Raw genomic sequence first — 19,201 nt, forward strand, 5'->3', positions numbered from 1 at the left:
AGGACCAGCTCGCTGCTGCACAAATGTCTTGGATGGAAACACCCTTGAACAAAGCCCAGGATGTAGCAAGTCCACGAGTAGAATGAGCACGCAGGCCCGTTGGTGCCTGCAAACCCTGACTCGTATAAGCCAGAGCAATCGCTTCCACAATCCAGTGGGAGAGCCGTTGCCTGGTAACGGGCTTGCCCTTCTGAGGGTTAGCCCAAGATACAAAGAGTTGGTCATTGTATCGAAACTCTTTTGACCTGTCCATATAGGTGCGTAAAGCACGAACTGGACACAGCAAATTTGGCTGCTGTTTCCTCAGAGGAACACAGCGGCGGAGGAAATGCCACAATGTCAATGGGGGTACATGAGCCAACCACCTTAGGTACAAAGGCAGGGTTGGGCTTCAACAACACTCTCGTTTGCCCCGGGGCAAACTGAGTGCATGAAGGATGTACAGAGAGCGCATGAATGTCACTGACTCGCTTGGCAGATGTCAGAGCCAGTAACAGCACTTTCTTCAGTGACAGGTCTTTCATGTCAGCTTCTTCCAGGGGTTCAAATGGAGTTCGAGTGAGCCCATCTAAAACCACTGCCAAGTCCCATAAGGGCACCAGTGACCTGGAAACAGGGATGAGCCTGCAAGCCCCTTTCATAAAACGGCAGACCAAAGGATGTTGGCTAGCCGTCTTTCCCTCAAAGCCCACATGGCATGCAGCAATAGCAGCCAGGTACACTTTGATCGTAGAGAAAGCTCTGTGTTTATCAATTAAGTCCTGTAGAAATGATAAAATCACCCCGACAGGACATTGAAAAGAGATGTGTCCTTTTTTAAGGCACCACTCCTCAAACACCCTCTACCTACAGTCATAGAGAGACCTGGTGGAGGAAGCTCTCACACTCTGAATAGTGTTTATCACCTTCTGAGGGAGCCCCACTGTATTCAGATTGTACCACTCACGGGCCAGGCCCATAGTGCCAAACGCTCTGGGTGTGTGTGAAAGATCGTCCCCCCCGCCTGAGACAGTATGTCCCTGCGTAGTGGGAGCTGCCACGGCTGCCCGCACAGCAGCTGATATATCTCCGCCAGCCAGTACATTGCAGGCCAGTGCAGAGCTATCAGGATAAGTGTGTGGCATTGTTCTCTCACTCTGGCCAGAGTTGGGGGTATCAGAGCCAGGGGTGAGAACGCGTACAGAAGGACCGGAGGCCAAACGTGCGCGTGCGCGTCCACGCCTAACGGTGCGTTTAAATCGTGCATTGAAAAGAACAGCTGACATTGAGCATTTTCTTTTGATGCGAACAGATCTACCGCGGCTCGGCCGTAATGCACCCACAGCTGACTCACAATTATTGGATGTAGAGTCCAGTCTGCATATAGTGGTGCACCTCTGGACAGCAGATCCGCCCCGAGGTTCATCACTCCCGTTACGTGCGTCGCTCTCAGAGAGAGGAGACGTCCGCAGCTCCATAAGATCAGTTTGCGTGCCAGCATGTGTAACTGGAGAGAACGCAAACCCCCTTGGCGGTTTATATACGATATTGTGGTCGTGTTGTCTGTCCTCACGAGGACATGATGTCCTCTGAGAAAAGGCAGAAAGCGTTTCAGGGTGAGGAACACCGCTAAAAGCTCCAGATCATTCTTTTTTTGAGATATTTGTTCAGAGCTATCAAATCTAGTATGGGCCGAATTCCGTTCCCTCCCCGTTTGGGAACAAGGAAATACATGGAATAAAAGCCGCTCTGACTCTGTTCGGCGGGTATTATCAATATAGCCTTCTTTTCTAGTAGCGAGAAAATCTCTTGCTCCAGAATATGGACCAACTCTCCCCGGGCCTGTGAATACAGAATGCCCGAGAAGTGAGGGGGGGTGACAGCGAATTGGAGCCTGTAGCCCCGTGTTACTGTCTTGAAAACCCAAGCAGAATCTGTGAGCATCCTCCACGTTTCGCTTCTCAAAGTGAGCGGAGATGTCACAGCTCTGTCATCTGCCCTCAGTGTCTCTATTTGTTGTGTTATGGGGCCCTCTAGTGTCTGAACACGGTGGTACCCCAGGTTGACAACCCCGGCCGACACTGCGCATGCGCGTGGCGGTGGTGCCTTCACAATCCTGTCTATTGTCCGTCCTTTTGAGAGAGGCCGTAGTCGCTCTCAAAAGAGGGGCAGACTGTTTATTGTTTTTATTGTTTTTCTTTTCATTTTTATTGACTGCGCCCTTGGCTTCAAGCCTGGAAACGACAGTGGAAAATGATTTATTCTGAAACAACAATGATGACATGTGTTTGTGTGACTTAAACAGGCAGCGGAACTTGCTGTCTTCGATGTTAAGTCCATTTCCCTGATGGCGCGACCTTGAGGATGACGTTATGGCATCACTCGAGGCGGCGGGAAGATGGGGGCATGGTGGCACCCCGAAAACACATGAGCATCCAACACTGGAACGTGCTCTGGAGCTGGGGAACAGGGAACTTCCAGCTCCTTCATCGAGGAGAGGAGGCTGTCAGGCCGCCCGCTTCTTCTTCCTCGCCTGGTGGCTGAAAACCTGGGTCGGCTGAGCCTAAGCGGCAGCTGCCGGAACCGGAGATTTTCTTGGCCAGCTCCCCCTTGCCTCGTGCCTGGGCTGGGGCCCGGGACGGGCTGCGGTCTCTGCTGCTTCTGTATCTTGAACCGGGCAGGACGTGAGACAGCTTGAGTGAAGGCCTGCCGCGGGACCATTGAAGGTGGCGGCTGGACCCTTCGGGGGAGACAGAGCTGGAGAGCCTTGTCTCCCTTCCTTTTTGACTCGCATCTCAGCTGCATTGAAGCTAGAGCGGAGCCAAATATGCCCTCGGGAACAATAGGCATGTCCAGAACATCCTCTTTTTCCCGGTCTGGAAGGTTTGTCAGGTTGAGCCACCTGGCTCTCTCCTGTACCACCATCATTCCCAGTGCTTTGCCCGTGGCTTGGACTGCACAGCGCTGCACACGGAGGCAAATGTCCGTGATCGCTGCGATCTCGTCCCACACGGCAGGCTCAGGTTTCCTCGACATGTCTTCGCAGAGCTCCGCCTGGTAGTCGGTCAGCAGCGAGGAGACGTTGAGTGCCCTGGCGGACAAAGCTGCGGCTTTATAGGCCTGTTCGGTCATCGCTGACTGGAACCGGTCTGCCTTTGCCGGTAGCATGGGGTTCCTGCTCGGTGTCGAAGCCAGCCTCGGTTGGAGGTGGGCTGCCACCAGCGGTTCCATGGGCGGCATGCGGAGCAGGCCGAGCCTCTCCATACCGTCAAAGTCCAGGGAGGAGGCACCCTGGATTGGGGCCTTGTTGCTAAAGGGGCGGTCTCTCCACGAGACCGACACCTCATCCAGCATCTCCGGAAAGACTGGAAGGAGCTGCCTCTTCGTCCTCGCTGCTTGGGGCAAGTTCTTCCCCTCGTAGCGAGATCTGGAGGTCTCCTTGGCCACTTCAGGCCTTGGGATGTCCAGCCTGGACGCAGTGCGTTGACACACGGCCTGCAAGTCCATACTTAGGACGGGCGAAGCTGGTGTGCTCTAGCCCGGGGGAGCGGACATCACTCCCGGCTTTGCAGCCTGAGCCGATGAAACGAAGATGTCATCCTCATCCGAGTCAGACAGGAGGAACTCAGAGGTATCCTCTTCGTCCTCCATATAGTCCAACTCCAGGACATCCTCCGCGGGTGGAACCATGGTGAGGTCCAGTTGGGAGCCCCAGCTTGACACAGCGCGGGGCTCCGCTCTCGCGGCTCTTGCCGCCACCGGCTCCCAGCCTGACACGGCGTGAGGCTCCGGTTCAGCGGCTGTCGCGGGGCTCAATCTCTGTGGCGGACGCCACCATGTCTTGATTGCCGGCCGGCGAATCAGCGAACATGAGGGGGTCCCGTCCCGACAAGCTAGCTTGGCGTGCTAACCGTCAGCGGAGGCTCTTAATGGTGAAGCGGGTACAATGCCCGAACGAGCCGGGGTTATCGATAGCCTCCCGGGCGTGTTCCAGCCCAAGGTAGGACGAGCAGACCCGGTGTGAGCCTGTGCCTGCAATCTTAAACCCGCAGCCGCATAGCCGAGCCTCCGAGTCCCTGACTCCTCTGGTGTGAGGGAGAGAAGGGTCCATCTTCGTTCGCCGGGGTGTCGGCGTGGAGTGGACGCGCTAGTAACAGGTACGTTACTGAGAAAAAAATCCAACCTTGCCATTAGTCCGAAAGGAAAAAAGGCGACGGTGTAGATTTTATTCTTTAAAGAATATTAACTGGTGTGTTAATACCTTTTATTTTTATCTCTGTCTCCTCCGGTGTGAGAGAGAAAAGAGAACGTCCTCTTTACCGTGGTGTCGGTGTGGAGGGAAGAAAAAACTAGCAACAGGTATGTTACTAGCTTGAAGAAAAAAATCAAACCGTACCGTTATTTCGACAGAAAGAAACGGCGAGGCAGATTACAATATTAACTGGTGTGTTAATATTGTTCAGTCTTCTTGCAAAGCAGAAAAAGTAACCGGCAAGCGCCCGTCGACCGAATGTTAGCTTTGGGTTCAGTCTGTGGACCGTTAAGCTAGCCCGGTTACTGATAATTCGAGATGTGCTCTGAAGCGAGAAGAGGTGTTTGAATGACGCTGCGTCGTAGCGCAAGCTACTTAAAGGGTGGGTGGATTCCCTGACGTTGACGTCAAGATCACCAGCCAATCAGGATTGGCGTAATGAGATGCTTCTGTTTGCATACGCGTTGAGGCGCATCCCATGGTGAGACATCGAACGGAGTGTTATGAATGAGAACCGTGTTTCATGGCGAGCATTGTGTTGCCATGGCAACAGCATTTGAAGAAAACTGTCCCATAGATGTCTTCACGGCTGGACTGTTAGCACACATGTGAAGTTTGAGCACTTTTTGAACATTTTCATAGGAGTTATAGCGACATCATGTTTTATGGCGAGGGATGCGTTTCCATGGCAACAGCCTATGGTGAGATCTCAGATTTGGCGTAAAGCTGTTGAGGCATGGACCGGTGATATACAAGCGAAGTTTGGGGTACGATCGGACCGTGTCCATCGGAGTTACAGCGACATCGTGTTTTATGGCAAGGGATGCATTTCCATGGAAACGGCATATGATGACACCCCATAATTGACGTAAAGCTGCTGAGGGCAGGACCATTAACCATTATCTGAAGTCTGCTGCTCTGAGCATGTCAGTTGTAGTTATGACATCATCGTGTTCCATGACAGGTGTTTATATTTGAGCTAACCACGTCAAAGGTTTCCATGGTGATGTGCAGTAATCAGTGAGAGGAGAGCATTTTAATTGTTCTGAATGAGAGATAAACCTCTTACATGTGAACGTTTTGTTGAAGAACCGTAACAGATATTGGTGAAATTTCAAATCGTGAAGCATGTCAAGGAACTTGAGCCTCTGAAGAGTACTTTTTGTGTACTTTCGGGTTAACAATGTTGCCTTTTTGGCAGATGAACTAAAGGTGTCCAGCTGCTGTGGTGGGGGAAAAAACGAATTAAAAATTCAAAACGATTATAACCTTGCCCAGCATGGGGAGAATTTATGAAAAATATACTTTGTGTTGTGATTATATTTTGTGTTGCAGTTGAGAATGGAAAAAGGTTATGGTTAATGTATCTGATAATTGATTTTAAAGTTGTATTTCTTCTTCAAAAAGTATCCTGTCTAAAAGCACAGGATTCAATGGGATATAGTATCAGAAAAGGCCACATTGTGTGTGTCGGTCGGAGTGGACTGAGAGGAGGATAGGCAGGCAAAGCAGAGCTCCTCCTCTCAACATTGTGTGAATTTGACTAATAATCCAATTCAGCAGTGGATATCAACTTATTTAGACTTATACAGGCTTTGGCCAGATACATTTTAAATATGAGTACGAGTCGCTACGTGTAATATGATCTCCTTTCAGTCCCTCCGCTGTGCTTTCTCCATCTGCAGTGTTGAAAAGCGGACAAGAAACCCAGTTACGCATATAGATGGCAGTGAAATTGACGTTCTGCAGGATAACTCCACCTTGTTTACTTATCTTCATTGACATTTTACAATCTTTCAGGGAACATCCTCTAATAAGCTCACTAAGCAAATATCAGTTCACAGAAATGTTATTTAATTTTTACAACTGGAATGTTTGTATTGAACAGGTTATTTAACAGTGGAATACAACTATTTTAAACTGTTGGAAAGCACGGATAACACGGCAGGGTCCGTGACAGTTTGTTTTCATCTGATTTCAAATAAACAAAGTCTTGATTTTTAGAATATTAAACTAGTTTTGCCAAATTCAGATGATAAATACAACTTTTAAGCTTGTAAAGGCATAATTACAAGCGGTAATTTAACGTCACAGCAGGCATAACAACAGCCGGAGTTTCTTACGAGTGTTTCCCCGGGAAACAAACACAATACACACAAACGCGTCACAGATTATTTTGCGGTATTTGGCTGCCAAACGAAATCATGTATGTAGCTCGCGACGTAACTAGGAGTCTAGTGGACGGTATCAGTACTACAAGTAAATATTATTTTTTTATTAATTACATTGTTTATAAATTAATCTGAGGACCGCAAAAAGAGGAGGTGGGGGCCGCCATTTGCCCATCCCTGGTCTAAATGATCAGAAACTAACAGTTCTTCCATGCTCATCTGCAACACAAAGTGTTACATTTTATTCATAAGCAGAAGCAGGGAGCAGAACATCTGCTCCCTCATCAAAAAAGCACAGCAGAGGACGTTCTTTCTGAGGCAGCTGAATAAATTCAACCTGCCAAAGACAATGATGGTGAACTTCTACACCTCCATCATCGAGTCCATCCTCACCTCCTCCATCACCATCTGGTACGCCGCAGCTACAGCCAAGGATAAGGGCAGGCTGCAGCGTGTCATCCGCTCTGCAGAGAAGGTGATCGGCTGCAATCTGCCATCCCTCCACGACCTGCACGCCTCCAGGACCCTGAGGCGGGCAGGGAAGATAGTGGCCGACCCCTCCCACCCTGGACACAAACTGTTCACCCCCCTCCCCTTTGGCAGGAGGCTGCACTCCATCAGGACCAAAACCTCTCGCCACCTGAACAGTTTCTTCATCTCCGCTACCGGCCTCTTAAACAAGGCCCCCCCCACTGACACTTTACATCTGCCACATCATAGACTATATGCATTACATTAATGCACACAATGTTCATACTCCTTACTGCACACATTCTTATTTCACATTTCATAGTTTATATTCTAAAATGCATTCATAGCATTCTATTTCCATGTAAATTACTGCTTTATTTTTATTGCTATTTAACTATATTTTATTACGGTGTAAAATATTTTTTGTTTTATATTAGATTTCTTGTTTTTTATATTTTATGTATGCACCATGACATCAAGTCAAATTCCTAGTATGTGCGAAGCTACCTGGCAATACACCTGTTTCTGATTCTGATAACGTGCATCTCCTATCCCCATTCTGTGTAGCGTATGATTGTGGGTACAGGCTTATTATTTTTTATTTTCTTTCTCAACTCCATGACTCCACCCCATTAATTCCAGATTGCCTACACACTACTAAATAGTAATATACATGTGGGTCATCGATCTACCACAGGTCAAAACATATCCCCAAATCCTAGTCATTTTTACACGTAATCTGCTTAATTTCTTATTTACTATGATTCTTTATTTTTCAGGAATCTGCCAGAGTAAAGGAGCCATAGACCTTTTCTGCTCACTTTGGTTCAACCGTGGAATAGGGTGAGCTCTCTGTGCATGTGGATTGTATGTAAAAGGGAAAACCCAATGTTTCGTTAGATGAGTGGATTTCAGGGAATTGTTTGCCACCATTTTTTTATTTGGTTGTTTGTATTCAAAGTGTTTTAAAATATTGTGTATTATGTAAGAATATGTATTTGCCAAACAGTGCCTTTTCAACTACAGCATGTCTCTAAAATGGCTTGGCAGAAGAAATGGCTTCATATTTTTTGTGTTGATTTATTATCGCCACTGTTTTAAAAATTCAATCTCCATGTTTTTGGATATTAATATCCGTTGTTTTATGGATGAAAATGTGTAATAAGTGTAGGAATTGCAGCTGCTGGTCAGTTAAGCACAGTTTATAAGACATGGAAGATAATTGTACATGGGATATGCAATGGAAGACTACATTGTGGTAGCCATGGTATGCTCACTCATTTAGCACAAGAAAATACATGTTCTTGATACCGTTCAACAATTAAGAATACATTGTTCAAATGTATTGTTTGCTGTCTCCCTGCAGTTATTGGTGAACTTTAAAAAAATGGTGAATTTCTGGTAATCTGTAAATTACCAGCATGACATGAAGTATACTATAACAAAGACATTGTTTTACACTTACAATACTGATACTGTAACTTAAAATTATAGCATTAAAGTTTCTATTTTACAGTTGAAACCCTATTACCGTAAACAAACATACAGTACTTTTTAAATGGCAGTGTTTTATTTTATAGTTAAAATACTATTACCTTAAACAAAAATAAAATACTTGGAAATTACTGTGTTTTATTTTACAGCTATAACACTACTGCTGTAACAAAAAATTAAGTAATTACATATTACTGTTTTTCATTTTACAGTTTAAACACTATTACCTTTGATTACCTTTACAGTATGTAACTGGCAGCAATTGACAAGTTACTTACTGTACTGTATTTCATTTTACAGTATGTAACTGGCAGCAATTGACACGTTACTTACTGTATTTAATTGTACAGTATGTAACTGGCAGCAATTGACAAGTTACTTACTGTATTTCATTGTACAGTATGTAGCTGGCAGCAATTAACAAGTTACTTACTGTACTGTATTTCATTTTACAGTATGTAACTGGCAGCAATTGACACGTTACTTACTGTATTTAATTGTACAGTATGTAACTGGCAGCAATTGACAAGTTACTTACTGTACTTAATTTTACAGTAAGGTACTTGTCAATTGCTGCCAGTTACATACTGTGAATTTCACGGTACGTTTCTTACAGTGTGAGCTTTTATCTGAAGGGGTGAAAGCCTCAAGACTCTGGAAAAGAGCCTCACAAGAGCATTAGTGAGGCTGTCCACTGATGTTGAGCGATGAAGCCAGGCTCACAGTGGAAGTTCCAATGCATCCTTAAGGTGTCGAATGGGGTTGAGGTCAGGGCTTTTTGCAAGCCAGTGCAACCATGTCTGCCAGAAATCGTTAATTTGTTTTGTCAAATATGTTTTGAAAGAAATGTAATTGCTGCCAACAACTACTTCACACTGGTGTGTTCTTGTACTGCACAGAAATCATAGGCAGGTGTTCAGGGTTCATAATGGTCCATAGTAACTGGTAAAAAGGATTGAATTGAGTTTGAATTACAATACAAAATAAATAGTAAAAGTATCATTGAAATAATGATAACTTTAAAATTCCCCGATTGTACATGAAATCCTTTGTTTGTTGTCTTACCTTCGGTTCGAAGCGTGTAGTTTCGACTCTTGTTGTCCCCAGGCATAAATATTTTCTTGTGTGGCGTCAGGATGTCAGGTTCAGTGATCCAGTCCTCATTCTCTCGGGGAACATGGCGTCTGCCTCTCCTCTCTCTGTCAATCATGTCTGCTGCATGTGAAGGAAGACAAAGAGTGTGAGAAAAAAAGAAAATGCAGTGTGCGTTACAAAGGGAATATCCCTACAGTTTTATCAGGGAGGAGGGAGGGTTCCCAGTGTAGGCCTCTGGAGACAGAATGAGCTCAGGCCTGGGGCTTTTTACTGTGGCTTCCACATGTCAATTGTTTCGAAAAGAGGAGGACCTTCTCCCCCATTGCCAAAAAGGAAGAGAGGACATAGTTTCCCCTCTGTCTACCTTTGACTAAGAGAAGATTACTACTCTAAATCTGGTATGAATACTTCAACCCCATCTAGTGGCAATATTTCCCAGGGAGGGTGAGCTGGAGAACATACAGTCAGGGCCGCCCCTCCCTACAGGCCAATCACGCAGGCTGCATGGGGCCCCGCCTTGCGCAGGAGGCCCTGCCCAGAGGGCCTCTGCTGCTGTGCGCAGTTCTCCGAGCAGTTCTCCGTGCACCCCCCGCTGACACGCGAGAGTGAGAGGTGACAAGGGGAGCACGTCTGTAACCCGACACCGTTGCAATGAATCGACATCTGACCAATCACGGCTTTGATACGGCCACTAGTGCAGGTGAAGAGATGTCGGTGAAAAGACAGTTTCAGTCCGGCGCAAGCAAGAGGGAAAAAAACAAAATATGAAGAAACTAGAGCATCACTCGAAGGTGGGTTATTGTATGAGTCAAATGTACAACTTGCGAATGTTGCCAAATTGCCATATTAAAACATCAGCTGCAATTCACGACATGAAGAAGGCATAGCATATAGGCTAATGGAGATGTATTTGCCATTCATTCAAGTATGTTATGCCTTTTATCTGCTAATGTAGAGGAAGAGTGATAAACTGTCAGTCTAGTTGGCTTACATAACAGTTAAAGTTTACAGCCTAGAAAACATGGAGCATTTATTCCCCTTTTATTCATTTTTATGTCAATTTGCACATTTCATGGTGATGCTAGTCAAGACAAAACATGCTTATGACATGCTCAAAAACGGATATTTCTTAAATCTGTATTCAAATGTAGTTCCCTCTGTCAGCAATGTATCAACAAATACACACACATTTCTATCAGTATTTCTCTGTGTTGTGGTTGACATGATGATGACTGTTAGGAGAGAGGCTGAACTATATTATAATAAAATAATGTAGTATTTATATTATTGAATTGATTATTATTATTAGTAGAAGTAGTTTATTTGCATTAATTATATTTTAATCTTTTTGAGGCTAGTATTTGGTAGGAAATGCAGACGTATTCACCTGTAAACGCATACTGAACGACATACATGGACATTTACCATTTACCTCACTGTATAAAAAAGTAACTGTGTTGATAATAATAATAATAAACAGGAATTATATTTGCAAAGTAGCCTGCTTTGTTTTTAAAAAAAAATGTTTTCACTCCTGTTGGTTGGGGGGGGGGGCCTCATCTCACAATGTCGCTTGGGGCCCCAAGTTGGCCAGGGGCGGCCCTGCATACAGTACTGTGTGATAAGTGGCTAATGCTACGGAGAAAAACACAGAGAGAGAGAGGGAACGAGAGAGACGGCAGGTTTTGTGGACTAAATCAGATAAATGGAGCTAATTGCTTCCCCATGTGTCCCCTGTGTGTTCATGTTGTTGTTACGGATGATTGGCCTAATGAATCTGAATAATTAGAAACATGTATACATGGTTATATTGTGCTACAGTTCAAGGTTTCAGGACCATAGAGATTTTGCATTGTGTGGAGGCTGTTGTAGAAAAGAACAGTACGCAGTAATGCTCTGGACACAATGGCTGCTGTTGTAAACCTATAAAGTAATTAAAGCTATTCAGCCATGTTACTTTAAATCTTCATTCATAAAAATGACATCTGTTGAAGAAACCCCATCAAAAGTAATACACCTGCTTTATTTAGAGTTCAGTCAGACAACTCACGGGTTTCTTAATATGTTTATTAGAAGCAGCATATAGTTTGAGTTTGGCGTCTAGGCTCGGGCCTCATCACTCCACAGATCTACAAAAACATTGAGTGATGATTAGATAACTATCCCCCGAGCCTAAAGGTGGAAGCTGGGGTGGTGGTGGGGCAGGCAAGCAGCAGCAACATGAAACACAGCAACAATTCATCGACGGCCCGATATCTATCGACGGCCGAAATTGGCTAGGTGTGTAAGGGACTTTAGGTTTTTGTCCTTGCAAATGGTCTGCAAAGGCTAAAATCCCACACACTCCCTCCCTGCCTGAAACGCTGCCAATTGTACTCCTTTGTTTACTTCGGAAACATAATGACACCACTATTTAACACTTGCGCTTCTATTGGCTAGTGCCCCAACACATTGTGCATGATATGGCATATTTTAGCGGTTAAATAATCACAACCGAGCCGACCAGCTAGCCAATCAGAGCAGACTGGGCTCTGGTTTCAGACACAGGGTGAATAGAGGTGCTGCAGCACAGGCAGCATGAGAAAAATAAAGCACTTTTATTTTTATTTTATTAAAGCATATAAAAAATACAAATATGAAACTGGAAATTAGCATAATAGGGCAATACACTTGGGATTCAAATTCAGCATTATGTTAGCCTTTACTCTATCCCTTTTGGCCATTATTTTTCATAAAAGTGGGTCATGTTGGGATTTTTGACTGGGTAAAACTCGTAGATTGCTCACTTAAATATCAGAAATGATTGATCATCTTGACAGCAATAACATAAAAATGGAAACACATTCATATCATACATGTTACAAACCTCTCACCCTAATACCATTATCGATAATTGATTATCCTGGACCTTTATTTGTAGTATTTCATACAGATGTGTAGATATATATATATATATATAGCAGATGGTGTAGTTTGGGTTAGGTAAAGTAAAAAAGAAACATGACATGTCAGACAGATAACAGTCATCTTGTTTCAAATGCTCCATATTCAAAATGATTATCTGCCCATTTGCTTTACCATGACTTTGCTCTTTTATTTTGACCATCACCTGAAAATCACAGTCATGCCAGAAAGTATGTAGCAGGTGAGAGATTTTAATTTAATTAGCTTTTGGTTGTTTTTATGATAATGTGAAGGCTTTTATTCCCCACATCTTAATGTTAAACAAAATCACTTTTTTTTCATCCTGTCTGTGTTTCATGTGCTTTATTTGCTCAGTCCCTCACACACATCCGAGGAAAATAACATAAAACACACTGTTGGGTATGAAATTGCCACACAGAATTCAAAAACTCAGTTCAGTTGACAGAAAAGCATTACAATTAGGTGATTTCCATAGAAAATAAAGCTGTTAAAATTGCAATTAAGATTCCCTCTATTTGTGTGTTTGCAAAACTGAGTCATGATCCTTTTGGGCTAATTTATTTGAGCCTAAAAGCTGTCAAACTATCCGAGCCAGCCCATGACAGACGTTTCTGTCATGATTTGTTGAATCCACTCAGCCATGGCTTACAAACTCAAAATGACTTGTTTCTCTGTTTCCAACGATCTGAAATTTCTAGGGATGAAATGGAACCATCAGACAGAAACGCTTATAAACTGTTTGACACTTTATTATTCATCCACTACACGTCATTATATTTGATTATTTTAGTCCTCTTTCTTTCTAGCAGAGTGCATTGGTTCCTCCACAGCTGCCCGATATGTTCCCAATGTCTTTACTTAACTGATAAATGAATATGGCAGAAAAATAGTGTTGGAAAAGCAATTCCTCAGGCGTCACAACAATTCCTACCCTCATTTTTCACATCCATTACTAAAGGAAAGGCAATGAGAGACACAAAGAATCCAACACCTGAGTTTTTGTCTCAAACTAACCTTTTTCTTTTCCCATACTCAAAATGAATATATGCAAAAATCTGTCTACACATTATATATACCAATTTCATGTTTGTATGTGTGACAAAGGGACAGTACGATATAATATGGAGGCAGAGGGATGCTGCCTTTATCTTTGCTCTTCCTCTGAACAGCGGACTCATTTGTCTGTTTCATTCCGGATGTAGTGTCTGTGTGTTGGAGGTTGAGGGTACTTTGCATGAAGATTAAGTGTGCTCTTTGACAGCACTGCCCCTTAAGAAAGACTGATGGGCTACTTTAAGAGACATCTGACTTTTAGGCCCTGAATGAGAAAAAGTTTGTGTGCTCATTGAAAAACACTCCGTTGTGTCTGGATATCTAAACTTTGAACATCACTCAACACTTTAATGAATTAAAGGGGCCCTATTATGCTTTTCTGGGTTTTCCCTCCCCCTGCCTGAAACGCCTTGATTGGACTCCTTTGTTCACTTCTGTAACATAGTGACATCACTTTGTAAAACGTGCGCTTCTATTGGCTAGTATTCCACCCCATTGTACATGATAGACTAATGGGCTGGAAATCTCAAAGTCGATGACAAATCACAACAGAGCCGGCCAGCCAACCAATCAGAGCACACTGGGCTCTGGTTTCAGACAGAGGGTGAAAATAGGTGCTGCTTCACAGGAGGTAGGAGAAAAATAATATATCATTTTTAAAGCATGGAAACATGTCACAGTAGAAGCAACAAATAAAATATGAACCTGAAAAGGCCCCTTTAAGACTCAAGAATACAAATGATGCAAACATATTCATCTTCTTGTAATTTCAAATGCTCGAAAACGTTTTAGCTCCACATCCAGCTTTTAATTAATTATTCAACAGTCCAAATACTCCGGTGACGGCCCTACCTGATATTAATCTACTGTATGCATGCGGTTATATTTTGTATGGATTTTAGTGAGCCACAGGGTTGAATTTAAATGAGCCGCTTTTATAATGATGTGGTAGTTAATCGATTATTTCCAACTGGAAACTCAGAGGTCACAGTCAGTTACAGAAGAGCACGGCTGTATAGCTATTGAGGTTTTTTCTGAAGGGCACCTGAGCAAAGACTGACTTCTTAAAGGCCAAACCAACAATGTCTTCCAATACTTTTCAACATCTCAAGACTGTCTGCTGCTCTCAATCTCAGACAAATGTCTACCAATGATCAGGTCATGATTACGTATTAACACTAAATAACTACCTAAAACAGTTGGGTACTGTAGATTTAAGCAAACGTTAAATTAACAAGCGTATACTGTTCGTTTTTTGAGCCACATATTTGGTGTTTAACAAATCTTTAGAGTGTTATCAGTACATGGTAAAGACTCAAAATGAAGGAACAGTGCACTTTTATAGATAGATACTGTATTAATCCCAATTGGGAAATTATTTTGTTACAGGACCAGTGTGCTCAATATTAAAATACAAATACGTATAAGTGGAAAAGAGTTAACAATTAAAAATAAAATGAGAATGAAAAATAGAATAAACAAATATAAACAATGTAAAAAATATACAAAATTCTGGAAAATGTAAGGATTTAATTCTGACCATCGATCTGAAAAAAAACCTATTTGACAGGGCACTGAACCCTTTCTCCCTCCATTACCATGAACAACTAAACATTGAAAGCTGTTAGCACTTTCTCAAACCTCGGGTCCACCTTTACCAATGACCTGTCGCTCAACCATGCTTCAGCTGTCACATCAGAAGAGCAGCTTCTACTCTTGGGAAGCTAACTGCTAAGGTACATTTGTGACAATTGTTATGTCATGGTTAACAAGAAGACACAGGTATATATAAAATGTGTCATTAGCACATCTGCTGCATGGTAGAAAACCTCGGACCCCATCAAGAGGGGATGCTGAACAGCTTCCATTTCACTGCCTGAGGCATATGGGCATCCCCTGGAGGGAAATGATTACACACAGCAGACCTGGAGAGAGCACAGCTTCCCAGTCTGTACTCTTTCATGAGGCAGCAATGGGTCCGCTTGCTGGGCGATGTCTGGTGGATGGATGATGGACAACTCCCCAAGGACGAACATGGAACGGTCATTCGGGAACAGGCAAAAGGCAACCCAAGCTTTAAGAATATCTTCAAGCAAGACCTCAGCTTCAAAGTCAAGCTTGTCACCAGCAAAGACAACTAACACCATGAGGCAAGAGAAGCAAGAGGAAGCAACAGGACCCCACATGACAATCAATGGTCAACAAATGCACCATCAGTGGCCGAGTCTGCCCCTCTTGGATTAGACTTTAACCAAAGGCAGGAGCTCCAACAAGCCGTTTAGGACAGAGAGTGAATAAAAATACTATACAGAGATGCTGTATGAGAAACCAATGAGAGTTTGGAAAATTGCACAATGTAAATCTATTCTAGTAGACCTCAACAATGGAATTTTGATCAGTAGAAATGGCCATGTCATGGGACCTTTAAGAGTTTTTTTAACCTTTTTTTTTACTTTTACAAGATTCCTGACATTTTATAGGCCAAACAATTAAGTGATAAATGGAGCCTATCTTGGGAGACTAATTGATAATGAAAGTAATCGTTGCAGCCCTAGTCATGTAATGTAAGACCATAAAATCCTGCAGGTAGAATTTAGATGAAGTGCAGTCCAGATATAGGAAAGAAGGAAAGCGGAAACGCTCCATCTGACAAACAACCAAATACAATTCCTCACACAAATTAATTAAAGAGCATGGGAGGATGTAAAAACAGTGATGAAAAAATTAAATCCACTGTTTATGAATGTTGCAATCCGTGATCTCAATATCTGTCACGCCGTTACATTTTTACTGTAATTGTATTGTAATGTTGCACAACTCTAAAATGATTACCAAAGTTTTGTTTCTCTCTCTACATTGTGCGCACTCATACACAGGATGTATTTAATAGAGGCTTGAATAAATGACGCTGGGAGCCGTAAATCAACCTTTAAAAGGGGGGCAGGATAATAGATGCTAGAATAAGTGCTATAAAGCTGTCTGATGAGGGGAACACAAACTACCCAGGATGATGCATCGTCTAACAGCCTCATGGGCTACATCACAAAAAAAAATAGTGATGATGACCCTCCACTTAGATAGAGCCCCATCCTCAACCCCAGAACCACCACTCCCCTCTCCCTCCGTCTCAACTCCTCCCCCCCCCCCCCCCCCCCCCCCCCATCTCTCTACTCATAAATCTATTGGCTGTGGTCTCGGAACCACTATCCAATGCTTTGCTGATCAGACTGCAGTTGTGTTTTGGGGAAGTTGGCAGCTGGAGGCTCACGGCGAAAGGCTTTCCTCTCTCTCCGGCGCTTGGACAGTGGAATTATGAGCAGAGCTGACCCAGCCTACATCACCCTGTCTTGAATCTGTTTTCTGTTTCACACCGCGAGAACATAACAAAAAAAAAACACCATGGAGATTGGAGTCCGCATCCTCTTGGCTTTCCTCGTCCCCCAGGTAAGACAGAACACATGTGTGTGGGTGTAAAAGTGTTGGGTTTATGGACAGTTTCACCCAGACGCAGATTCGTCTTTTTGTGTTTTGGCATCTGCCTGCTCTCGCTCGCTCGGGCTACTCTTGACGCACACAGCAAGCCTTGACAAGTTTGTCCCGAGTCCGCAGACCGCATACAGCAACATATTAGACACCTGCACAGATCTGTATGTGCTGTGCCGAGCTAAGTTTATCAGCGTGTTTAGTCTTCTCTGTGTGCGCACGGCTGTCATCGGTGACACAGAGTTTGGGGGGCAGAGGGGGTCGGGTTTGGCGATCTGCAGTGAACGCTCACTTTAGGAATGCCTTAAAACATTATTTTCAGAAAGAGAGAATGACGGGATGGTGGAGAAAAAAAAAAGGGAGAGGCGGAGGGAGAGAGAAAGAGGGGTTTATCTTATGTCTATGTGCAAATCACGGCTCCGGCTCTTGTCTCCAGTCGCATCTATATTCCGCTCAGCCACCAACTTGAGCGTTTCTTTGGGCTCGTGTGTGTGTGTGTGTGTGTGTGTGTGTGTGTGTGTGTGTGTGTGTGTGTGTGTGTGTGTGTGTGTGTGTGTGTGTGTGTGTGTGTGTGTGTGTGTGTGTGTGTGTGTGTGTGTGTGTGTGTGTGTGTGTGTGTGTGTGTGTGAAGCAAGCGGAGGGGAGGAGAGGAGGGTGTCACAGAGAACTTGGCCGCTCTACTGTGTTATTTGTGGTGCCTCTCTATTTCCCTCAGTCTATTGCTCCCCGTAGACGCGGATTCTCTATAGGGATATTTAATAAAGCCTTAATTCCCACTGTGTTAGAGGCACTCGCCCGTTTGATCTGACTTTAATATGCGAGGGAAGGGAGTGAGAGAGAGGTAACTCTGAACAGCTGTGTCTGCCAGTCGTCTTTAGATGACTATTTAAATGGAGAAGGGCACCATCAAGGCTGCTCAATTTGATGTGACATATCTTAACACTTCATGTGTGCACCTTTACAGGCGTGGATAACATCGCTGAGCAAGTGCCCTTGAGCAAACATGAAACACGCTGAAGGGATGCTTTTCTAATGGCTTGACAGTTGACAATAAAAACAACTCACATATTTCCTTCAAGGAGATCAGTGCAAATTATGCATTTAAGTCATCACCTTATAGCCACTTGATGACAGTGTCATGTGGCAAGCTGCAAAAGTTTAAGTGGCAGCTAATTTTTGAAATAACCAGGCTGAGATTTTTCTGAGCAGAGCAACAATGGGAGAGCCCCGAAGCGTGGCAGGCAAACAGCTCATTTGGGAAACTCTGTGTTGTTGTGCTGCTTCTCTCTCTTCTTTATTATCCTCTCTTTCTCCAGCAGGATGTGTTGAAAGGCAGCCGGCACCACGGCTCATTTGGTATTTCGTGTTTGACCTGTAGGCTTAGTGCACACTTTCTGTTGTGTATTATTCATTTTTAATTGGATAAGCCATCGGCTAATTTCCACGTTGTATTTCGATCTTCTGATCTGAGACGGTCATGATTCAGGCTAATAGTGCCTACAAAATAAATAATTTAGCTCTCCGTTTTATTGATTAGGATCTGCCCCCTCTTGAACACAAACACACTGCGCACCGCCCATACACACACACTGGGAAGGCTTTTTTCCCCCATTGACTAAATTCATTCACTATGCCTATCACTACGTTGTACACTAAGACTTTTGTTCTGCATTTCGTCTCTAGCACTTTGATGTGGACGAGCAGGAATAAAACACACTAATGTAAACACAAAAGTTACTGCAACCCCCCTTCCCCTCCGGCTCCCTGTTCTATCCAACAGAACCTCCCCACATTTCCAGCAAAATCGCTCTTACTTAAAATATCCTCAAAAAGTTCAAATATAAAATATTCCTTTGATCTATCAATCCATGAAGACATCTTAAATCCACCTACCGCTTGTATTATATCTTAACTGATGACTCTCAAAGTTGGTTCCCTGGTACTCTACCGCACCTACAACAAACTAACCATGTTGTGCATCATTAAAAAGAGCATATACAATTTCTGCAAATAAAACTATAAATAGCTAGGTGTCCATTCCTCCAAAACAAGTTAATTTGGGCAAATATAAACTTTGATATGATTGGGTCAAACCAACCAACTGTTCTTGCTGCTGCTAGCATTTGCAGTATTTAAGGAAGCTATACTCTAAATAAGTTAAATTAAGATAATCTGATGACAATTGTACCAGGCTTGGTTTTCCAAAAAGAGAATTATAATTTTTTGAATATCATTAGTTCTAATGGCATCAATTAGTACACAATTCATAATCTGCGTA

At 43.6% G+C, this 19,201-nt stretch overlaps 1 protein-coding gene across 1 annotated transcript in view; it reads left to right on the forward strand.

Annotated features, from left to right (window-relative positions):
• The first annotated feature begins 16,637 nt into the window (after positions 1-16,637).
• Positions 16,638-19,201, forward strand: part of cdh13 (cadherin 13, H-cadherin (heart)) — a 467,262-nt gene continuing 464,698 nt past the window's right edge. The window contains exon 1 of the mRNA XM_034210651.1: positions 16,638-16,884. Coding sequence (XP_034066542.1) covers positions 16,840-16,884 — 45 coding nt within the window. The 5' untranslated portion in view covers positions 16,638-16,839. The remainder of the gene's footprint in view (positions 16,885-19,201) is intronic.

The sequence above is a fragment of the Gymnodraco acuticeps genome, unplaced genomic scaffold, assembly GCF_902827175.1.
Source record: "Gymnodraco acuticeps unplaced genomic scaffold, fGymAcu1.1, whole genome shotgun sequence".
NCBI lineage: Eukaryota > Metazoa > Chordata > Actinopteri > Perciformes > Bathydraconidae > Gymnodraco > Gymnodraco acuticeps.